The sequence below is a fragment of the Miscanthus floridulus genome, chromosome 9, assembly GCF_019320115.1.
Source record: "Miscanthus floridulus cultivar M001 chromosome 9, ASM1932011v1, whole genome shotgun sequence".
Taxonomy (NCBI): Eukaryota; Viridiplantae; Streptophyta; class Magnoliopsida; order Poales; family Poaceae; genus Miscanthus; species Miscanthus floridulus.
The window spans coordinates 8,607,148-8,617,763 of NC_089588.1; the positions used below are offsets into that span (position 1 = coordinate 8,607,148).

A 10,616-nucleotide genomic window follows, 5' to 3' on the forward strand; every position below is an offset into this window, starting at 1 on the left:
TTCCTCCTGAAAAATGAAGCTTTCATTAGGATGCACAGGTTTTCATTATTGAAATTCACTTTGCACTTGAAGTTTCAAATTTCAGCAGCCTGCCATGTTCTAAAACAGCAGCCTATGTTTATATGCCGACCGCCGACGAGCGAGTCAAGGAAGGCCGCCGCTGCCGCCGCCAAGGACTCCAGCTCGAGGCATCGACAGCTCCGGTGCTCCGACCTTCGGCTATCGGCTCGTCGCCTCCGCCGTCTCGGTCACTCCGTGGATTATTTTGCTCATGTTGACTGATGCCAGGGCCCAGGTCCCAACTCCCAAGTGCAAACTTGCACGTGGCCAATCACCTGGTGGGCTAAATTAGCTAGCGGACTTGCACATCTGCAGCATATATCCTCTTTTTTTACGGGGCAAGGGGGGGGCCAGAGCCCTCTATGGCCAATACGTGGCTCCGTTGTTGACAAACCTGCTGAGGAGATCAACGAAGCTGCGGAATCTGATGTCTACAAGAGTTGTGCCTCCTTCCTGGATGACGTCGCCGCCGAAAATTGGAGCTGCTGCCGCCCTGTAACAGACCATGGTGGAGGAAGCTGTGGTACTGCGTTTGATCTAGGTGGAATTTTTGCTAAAGAATCAGATTTGGATGAGAAAGAAAATGAGTGATTTGCCGCTGGGGAGAAGAACAGAAGTGAGAACTCGTCGCTGTGACCATGGAGATCGGTGGTGAGAACCGGCAGTTGGGATAAGGTTGATTTTTTTATTGTATTATAGTGGACCCCATATATGGTAACGATGTCAACTCATCCATTATTCATTTGAACTTCTATCCAAATTATATGGTACAATAATTAATTTTTTTGTCATTGTTGCTTTCACTCATTCATCAATCAACAAATAATCTATTACCAGCCTAGAGGCATATAAGTCATTTTACATTCATGATAGAGAATCTATCGACAACTATCAGGATTGCCAAACACCTAGATTTTTCAGACTGCAGATTTATTAGACCGCAGCTTATCAGAAAATTCTGATCAGATTAAAACCGACTCTCAGATAAGCATTCTCAAACAGGGCCAAAGCTAACTTCTGGATGAATCTTCTGACAAGATTTCATCCTACTAGAATAAGAACATGACATGAAGCACTTAATCAATTAGTCAGAATATACAAATGGCAAATAATCACCATTACATCTACATAAGAACTTTCATGAACTTTAATCACCATGGGTAGCCAACAGCTAACACTAATATTTTAAAAACCAATCAGGAATGGCTACAGAAACCAAAAGTAACCAGCCAAGTTACAACTGGTCCATCAGGTGGGCACTGGTAGGTGGTAACGCTGTACCCACTAGTGCAGACATCGGTTTGGATTTTTTTCCCAAATAAATGAAACTAGTATACATCCTTATATGTTTCAAGGTCAAGATAAATTTGAAGAATATCAAGATAAAATTGTGACATGACTTGTTCAGTCACCCAAATAGCATCAGTTATACAACCTATTTTATTGGATTAATGTGGCTTGACAAATGATTTTACAGTAATATTTTGGGGCATTTGTCATGCATATGGACTAACATACCTGCTATGCCCAAGGCATGACAAAACTGTATAAAAAATGCAACCAATTGGCTAAGTCAGCAAATGATGTATATTAGTATCATAGTTTTCCTTTCCATTAATGCAAACACATCTACTGCAACACTTTATATGCAATGCAAAAACTAAGTCATATTCAACGTTCTGCATCCAAATGTTAAAAACCATCAATTATTGGTTCAGTTTTTTCGATGCATTGCGGCAATGTAGCACAAAGACTGAAAGACATATTCGAAAGAATATCTTATTACAAGTATAAACATGCCACCAGAAAAATGTTAGCATACTAGCAAGTCCAATCAACTCACTCATAAGGAATAGATTTGTGAAGAAGTTAGCAGCACGCACCTCCCAAGCGCATAGCCTTGAGCTTGAGAAGACCATTTCCTTGGGGGCCCCGACACCGGGAAAGTGCAGGAGACAGAATGCTTCACGTGATTCACAGCAATGGAAGCACTGTACCAGGGACCCCCGCACAATCGGCTTACCAATGGCATTGACTATCTGCTGGTTGGCCTTCTCTATTGCCTGGCTGCAGCACGGGCACCAAAGGAAGTGAGCCATAGCAATTCCTCTTGTGGACAAAGGAAACAAAATCCAACAACGGTGAGCACAATAGCACAATACATGAAGAAAATAGCATCACCCAAAGGGCCAAAGGTCGCGACGAGGCTCCGGCGGCGGCTAGAGGGAGGGAGAGAGCAGGGCAGCGGTCGCTAGGGTAAGAGCAGGGCAGTGCGGAAGGCGGCGACGGAGGCGACCACCGCGGCCCTCGCGCTGGGGGTGGGGGCAGCGGCGCGGCTGGGCCGCCGTCGCGACGCTGGCGGCGGCTAGAGGGAGGGAGAGAGCAGGGCAGCGGTCGCTAGGGTAAGAGCAGGAGTGCGGGCGATGGCAGGCCGGCGCGAGGGCGAGTCAGGCACGGATCGGGACGACGGCGTCGGGCGCGGATCGGGGAGTGGGCGCGGCTGAGTAGTGATAGGCACGTGAAATGACCAACGTACCCTTTTCGATGATAATTAATATTTTACGGAGGTAATGGGAGGCAACGCGAGGCAATTTCAAGTACTGTAAAAGGGCTCATTATGCATGTCATAGTCATCATAGCTAAATAATAATAGCTTTTAAATTTTATAAAGAGGATAAACCATAAATACATATATACTGTTCCTTCGTCGTTTCATAAGTACGTGCACCCTTCGGGCATGTTTGCAATATATATAATATAATATTTATATCTATACCTATATATATATATATAATATTAAAGAGTGAAGTTTTTCCGCTTTTTTACATCCTAAATTTGCCCTCACGTTTTTCTATATTCCGTATATGATCTAGATTCATAACCCATGCTCATATAAATTAGAACAACTCGTGCCGTGCGATAATATCAAGTACGATTCCTAGATGTATATATATAATATAAATATATAAATAAATTAAGACCGCAAAATAATGGGATCGGAGGAGGATACTTACCATCACCTGTTGCTTGAGCAAGAACCAAGCATCTTGGTCGCGCAGTGGGTCGTTGACATGGCGCTGGAGGGTGGCGATGTCCCCAGTGGTGATGCTCCTGAGGAGGCCTTCGTCCCTAGTGGTGATGATAACTCGGGCGGCGGCGCCATTATATTAACAATTGGGTTGAAGGCATCCCACGGATGATTTTTAGGCCACACATCATCCATCACCAGCAGAAGCTTGCCCATCCGTGACGGTCTCAGGCCCTGGGTGCGTCGGCGGAGCTCAAGAGCTTCTCCCCGTCGTAGCTGTCGGTGACGCTCAACCAGATCTTCACCACGAACCCCGCTTGGATGTCGCCGTGGTTGAAGATGTTCTTAGCCAGGGTGGTCTTCCCCATGCCCCCAGCGCCCACCCCACCTTGATTATTGCAGCTGCAAGGCTCATCGTCGGCTATGCACCAGCATTCTTGTGTCCCACTCGATCGCCCCGACGACGACCGTTGACGACCTGCAGATAGGAATCAAAACGGTCGGAAAACTCCAGTTTTCTACTTCTACATTTGAAGACGAAAACTTAAGCGAAAGTGGTAAATTCGGATACGAAAACGACCACGAACTTACGGAATATCGAGAATCTTGAGAACGAACTAATTCGAGCGGAATTATATCGAACACGGTCGGTATACGAAAAATCAATACAAAATATTAATCCGTAGGACCAAGTGCATAACAATTAATAAGTGCATAACTAAGTGCATAACAATTAACAAGTGCTACAACTTTCATATAATAAAAAATATCTCTATTTGACACCATATAAGAAACATACGTTTTTCTAAGGCAACAAGCGCGTGTTCACGATTAATATACTGCTGAATCTTTGTTTAATTTTTTAAACATATTAACGATTTTAAATGAAAAAAACTAAAAACTAGAAAGTTGTAGATCTCATCGAAAACTAGAATTTTCATATAAAATTTTATCTTCATCCGAGATCGTATGAAAAATATATAATTTTTCTAAGGGTGAACTTCTAGTGGGCCAAAAACAGTATAAACGGAATTTCAAAAAACGGGATACTCCGGGTAAAAAGCGGAAGAGGAGAAAATGGTCAGAAATTTGGTATTCTGTATTTCATACCGAATTCGAATTTATCCAAAAATACGAATTAGAGCACATGAAATATAAAAAACTATGTGGAACGGTACGGGATATTATTCCGACTGTTTTCGTCACTACCTGCGGAGAGACGGCGTCGTCTTGCGGCTGCGAGGATTGGATCGGAGGCCTCGCCGGGCTGACTACGCCGTTCTAGCGGGTAGTGATGCAGCGGGTTCTGCCACAGCCGGACCATCTCCCTGCGGATCTCATCGAAGCTCGCATTGAGCTGCTTGAGGCGGACGCCGAGGCCGTGGGCGAAGCCGGGGTTCCGGAGGCAGAAGAGCAGCTGCTCAAGGAAACCCGGCGCCTTCTCCTCGATGATTGTCCAGGAGTCCGCGGCGCCTAGCTGCCGCTGCCGCCGCCGCTCCTCGTCCTTGGCATGCAGCTGGTACAGCTCCAGGATGTCGGTGGCCTCGTACAGAGCGTCCTTGAGCTTGCGTACCCACCTCTTCATGCTGGCATCGTCGATGCGCCGCCTCTCGGCGTCGGTCGCATAGTCCTGAAAATACTCCGTGCTATCCTCAAGCTTCTTGATCCCGCCGGTGACGCCCAACAGCACGCGCAACTCTTCCGCTGCCATGTCCTTCACCATCTGCTGCACGTACGTAGGGCACCAAATGATCGAGCACCACCGCCATGGCTTAATTCCTCTCCTCCTACGTACGTACGTGTCCTCCTCCTGCTCCTGCGAGTAGTGGTGGCAATAGTAAGCATCGATTACTATACTACTACGTGCACCAGTCTCCAACAAATAAGGCAAGCAGTACTGTGACCGACGATGAGCATGCATCACCCATATCATCATACTTATTGAATTTTCAATATATGGAAGGAATAAGTGCTAACTAACCTCAGCTCAACCTGCCAGCCGGGCGCTCTTTCCTCTTAGCTAGATCGAGAAGACCACTAGCACACTAGCTACTGGTGGTGCGGTGCATGAGGAGATGGCCACAGGGCTGCGACGACCCAGGCCCCCCTTTATATACAACCAAGATGTGGAGGAGCTACTACTAATTACAACTTCTACTCATTTATCTAAAAAGCAATTATATCTTCTTCCTACACTTTTTAGAAAAGCAAACATACTACTGACTTGCATTTATAAATAGTCTATATCACTTTATGCAAAGCTCATCTCATATTTGTTGCCATCGATTATTGCCATTTCGATTCATATCCGCACATCTAGTGTGTCATCCTCTAGTACACAAATGATTTTTCGTGGCGCCTGCCTTTTTTTTCTACTGGCGTTTGGTATTAGAGTGTCGCCTGTGATGGGCCCCATGTACAGGGATCCACCAGAGCGAGTTGAAGTTTGGAGAAGTATCTATATATTTTTAGCTTCATCCCACAGCAATCCCTTGTAAGAGTATATTCTAAGAAGCTTTACATATGAAGCTATTTGAAAATATTCCTTTGAATAAGCTGCTGCAGCGATGCTGTTTCTGAACGTACTAGTTCTGAATTCATCCATATCTTCGACAGCTGGCTCTGCTGATGGTGTGATTCTATATCGTGTGATTCACGTTATTTGGATATATTCTCTCAATCCCTTGACGGCATCAAAAAGGAAAAAAAAAACATATCCTTGACTGCTGGCTCTACCGACGGTGCATAATTGTTGATCAGTCTCTATATCGTGTGACTGAGAGAATATGTATTCAACCGTTGCTTATTTTATTGGTACACGCTATGTTCAGACCCTACCTACTCCGTGGAGCGGAAGGACCAAACTCCAAACCTAAAATACGCAGAAGCCACTCTTGGTTTAATATTGATGAGGTAAGATAATAAGAGGTACACATGGAAAACAGGTCTTTTGATTCCTGTACCCGTGCTCCAGACGTCGTCGTTAATCAATTGGGTGAAGTCGCTCTTTCGTGCGGTGGCCCAACGTTAATTAGTTTCTAGTAGTTGCCGAGCGGACTGTGTATACATACTAGTAATAACGATATATATAAGTAATCGTCCCATGATTCTAAAGTTTATAGGATGATTGATCTTAATTATTGGTGACTGTTTGGAACCAATTCACTACTGAAAATTGTCCCTCTCGCACACTCGACTGAAGCCACAACACGGAACCGCCGCGTCATCAAACAGATGTATGTCAGGTTTATATGACGTGTGAACGACCACGTCATGCATGATTCCCGCCACTACAAAATTGATTTGTAGCAACAAAAGGCATTGGACAATCTTTATTGTAGCATCGGCTTCCGTGGTTATGAGCACAGGACAGTCCGACGGTATAGGGATGCAGAGTGTCCGACTGTTTGGTAAGTTGTTTTTGCCAGTGGAGACCTTCGAGCATCGGCTCGTGAGGGAACTCGTCGGGGCTAGCGCACTTAGGGTTACTCCAGCATCATCAAGCCAGCTAGGACGTCTTCAGACGTCATAGAGATGAAGGAAGAACAGCAGATTGGGGTTTGGAAGAGTTTAGGATAAAAAGAGAGTTAAAAGTAAAGGTAAAAAGATAAAAGTAGTATTGGTTGATCAATTGGACAGTTGAATTGGCCGTTGCCCTTTATATTTATAGCTAGGGTGGGAGGTCTATCCCGGGGTAGAGTCCGAATATATTATGAGAAACCGAACCGAAACCAACATGGGAATAGAGTCCCTCTCAGATCCGTTTTGAGTGCATGCTCTGGACAGTCCAACGCTTCATGTGTGTATGCACCAGGCTGTCCAGTGTTTGTCTTTTTTTGACAGTTGCCTGTTTCGATCATGAACAAAGTTATTACAATCATGTTGCTGACGCGAATTTTGATCACACACCAGCAAAGGCTAGATCGCCCAGGCTGCACACGGCCAAGATACGCAACGGAGGGAGGTCCAAATGGCAAGGCCGACCAGCAGGTTAGCAAGGTCGATTTGACACCCGTTCTTCACCTAAAAAAACCCATGAACGCCTCCTGGGAAGGCCCGTTGGGGAGACGCACAGCTGGAGTGTCCTAGGATTGGCAAGGTCACTTAGAATGCAGGCAAATCTAGTCCAGAGAAGTGCTGGACAGAAAGGGGGTTCAAAGAGCTAGAGGTAGAACATAAAAAGTAAATAGATTGATTTTTTGTCGATTGGATAGATGTATCTTTCAGTTGACCATGATCCTCTCGTATAAATAGAGAGGGGTGATCTTATCCCAGTAGGAAACCTATTCCACATACAATTTACAAGTTTTCTATGAGATCGAAAGAGTTTTCAAAAGAAAATCTTGAAAAGCATCTCAGACTGCAAAAACCGGCTAAGACCGGTTCCAAAACTAGCCTGGGCTGGTTTCAACGGTGGCCTGCGGGCCTCCTTAGAAAAAAGGGCCTTTAGATGATAATTATTTCATTATAGAGACAGAAGCATCTGAATTAGGATGGGATGTGATACTAAAACAAAAGCCGCATAAGTACTCGCCAAAGTTAGAAGAAAAAAATATGTAGATACGCTTCAGAAAAATATAATTAAAAGCAATAAACAATATGGATAGAGAAATTTTAGCTGTTATTAATACAATAAATACTTTTAGATTATATCTAGGATTCAAAGAGTTCACAGTAAGGACAGATTATGAAGCTATATGCAGATATTACAATAAAGTCAATAGTAAGAAAAGCTCGACTAGTGTTGACAGCAGAGGGGGCATGCTGAAAAGATCCGCAAGCGCACGGATATCGGTTATAGCTTTTCACTAGAAGTATTCCAAGATATCGAACTCAGGAAAACGTGTGAGTTTAACTAAGTCTAACTCAACCAGGGGTAGCAACAAGGTTAAGAATAAATATGAGCGTAGAGAGGACAACTAAGGTTCTCTATTTCTAACTTGGGTAAGTATGTATTCTACTGTTCACCTGGGGATATTACTAAAGAAATGCATAAACAGAGTATGCTATTTCCGTCGCAACCGGGTCCTACCATGTAAGATCTAAACTTATCAATAGCAAAAACTACAGCCAGGAGCCCTTTTTCAGTTGTTGCATAATTAAGCTGAGGTCCTGTCAGAGTTTTGCTAGCATAAGAAATTGTATGATGCTTCTTTTCTTTTGTTTGACCCAAAAGCATAATCACTAGCATCACACATAATTTTAAAAGGTAAAGACCAATCAGGGGGTTGAATGATTGGTGCAGAGATGAGTGCTTTCTTTAGAATTTCAAAAGATTTTAAGCATGCATCATCAAATCCGAAGGGAACATCTTTGGCCAAAAGGTTTGTAAGGGGTCTAGCAATGTGTGAAAAGGTTTTTATGAAACGGCTATAAAACCCCGCATGACCAAGAAAACTACGGATCCCTTTGACATTTACAGGAGGGGGTAGCTATTCAATTACTTCAATTTTAGTTCGGTCTATCTCAATCCCCCGTTCGGACTCCAAGCACTATGCCTTCTCTAACTATGAAACGACATTTTCCTAATTAAGGACTAAGTGCTTTTCTTCACATCTTTGCAAAACCTTGTCTAAATTTTCAAGACAATCATCAAAAGTTTTTCCATAAATAGAAAAATCATCCATGGAAACTTTCATGATTTCTTCAATCATATAAGAAAATATAGACATCATGCATCTTTGAAAAGAAGCTGGAGCATTACATAGTCCAAAAGACATTCTACGATAAGCATAAGTTCTATATGGACATGTAAAGGTGGTTTTGCTTTGGTCATCAGGATGGATCAAGATTTGATGATAGCCTAAATACCCATCAAGGAAACAGAAGAAAGAATGATTTGCCGGTCGCTCCAACATTTCGTCAATGAAGGGCAACAGAAAGTGATCTTTCTTTGTTGCCTTGTTATGTTTTTGTTAATCGATGCACATCCACCAACCTGTGATGGTTCTTTGTGTGATTAATTCATTCTTTTTTTATAACAGTCATGCCTCCCTTTTTAGGTACAACTTGCACAGGGCTAACCCACTCACTATTAGGAACGGGATAAATTATCCCGGCGTGCAAGAGCTTCAAAACCTCTTTCTTAACAACCTCTCTCATTGCATTATTAAGCCTACGCTGAAGCTCCCTAAAAGGTATAGAATCTGGGTCTATAGGGATGCGATGTGTGTAGAGAGCAGGGCTAATTCCCTTGAGGTCTTGGAGCGAGTAGCCAAAAGCAGAACAGTGATTTTCTAGAATTGTTAGCAAATGGAGGGTCTCCTCCTGAGAAAGTTTGTTACTTATGATCACAGGAGAGTCTCTATCATTATTTAGAAAAGCATATTTAAGGTTGGGAGGAAGGGGTTTAAGCTCAATGGGAGGTCTTGGTGGTTCCTTCAATTCATCCAAGGGTTCGGGTTCTACAATTTCTTCATCTTCTTCCTCGATGAAATGGTGGGCATCTTTTTCAAGGTTATATTTGGTTAAATCATCAAGAGATTCCACCATAATCTCATCCATTGGGTCTTGCTCAGGACTCATCTCAGTCTTAGTATTTAGAGAGTGAGTGATGGGTATAGAAAGATTAATGTTCTTCCTGAGATTTACATTTAAATTCCCTGTTTGTCCTTTTTGGATTAATCTTTCAATTGGTTCCCTATCAAAAGGTTGAATTCCATGATATCAAAGATATAAACGCTCAGGTTGACCATGGTTTCATTTACCTTAATAGGGAGGACATAAACTATCCCCAAACTTGGGAGGATGTGTCCTGAAAGATTTTTCAAAAACTTTGTTGTTGGGGTTAATGGTATGTCTTCCAAATAAGCTCGAGCAAAAGATGTAGACATGACATTAACACCCACAATTAGATTATAAAGAGCATCAAAAGGAGTTTCATTAATTTGGCAACGAATGGTAGTAGAAGGTGAATCTAAGCGAATCACATAAGAGAAAAGCTCTGATTCTTCTAACCATTCATTGCTTATGATGGATGCTAACTCCTTCACTGACTCTTTAAGGAAAACTTCCTCAGAAGGGTCAAAAGTTTCTTTATGAAAAGATGACTTCTGAGGTTTCCTTGTAGTATGATATTTTGAGTTGTTTCCGTATTCGTCAAAAAGATCATCCTCGAAATCAAACATGAAATCCGAATTTGGAGTTTCCTCCTTTTCCGGTGGTTCGGGATTTAGGATAGCTGGGGTTTGTATTTGGCTTGGCAAAGGTTGAGATTCAGCTATCTGTGATTCTTCTTTTGGTAGCTTCTCTTCCACTTCTTCAGGGAATTCGTCATGTATACCAGTGTATAGGGTGTTTTCTAAGATTTTATCAAGAATGCTTCTCCCCAAGTTGGCAGAGACATGCAAGAACGAACCACTTGAAGTTATGTCAAGAAACTACGAAGTTTCCTAACTAAGACCCATATAAAAGTATTGAAGAAGAATGTGGTCTTGAATAGCAAGGCCAGGGCCAGTGGTGACGAGATCACTAAAATGAGCCCAAGATGCGCCAAGAGATTCTTTTTCTTTTTGTTTAAAAGATAGAA

General features: G+C 43.0%; 1 protein-coding gene across 1 annotated transcript; it reads right to left on the reverse strand.

Moving 5' to 3' along the window:
* Nucleotides 1–3,433: 3,433 nt before the first annotated feature.
* On the reverse strand, nt 3,434–5,222 carry LOC136479176 (putative disease resistance protein At1g50180). The gene is made up of 4 exons (XM_066477126.1): nt 5,070–5,222; nt 4,298–4,904; nt 3,489–3,566; nt 3,434–3,447 (listed from the first exon to the last, which is right to left on the reverse strand). Exons 2-4 carry the CDS (start codon nt 4,809–4,811, stop codon nt 3,434–3,436), a joined length of 606 nt encoding a protein of 201 aa, XP_066333223.1. The 5' UTR covers nt 4,812–4,904; nt 5,070–5,222.
* Nucleotides 5,223–10,616: the final 5,394 nt, after the last annotated feature.

Coding starts and splice junctions, on each gene's coding strand:
- LOC136479176 (XM_066477126.1), bottom strand. CDS start 4,811: ATGGTGAAGGACATGGCAGCGGAAGAGTTGCGCGTGCTGTTGGGCGTC. Junction 3,567..4,297: donor ACGACGCCGTCTCTCCGCAG/GTAGTGACGAAA, acceptor TCCTATCTGCAG/GTCGTCAACGGTCGTCGTCG.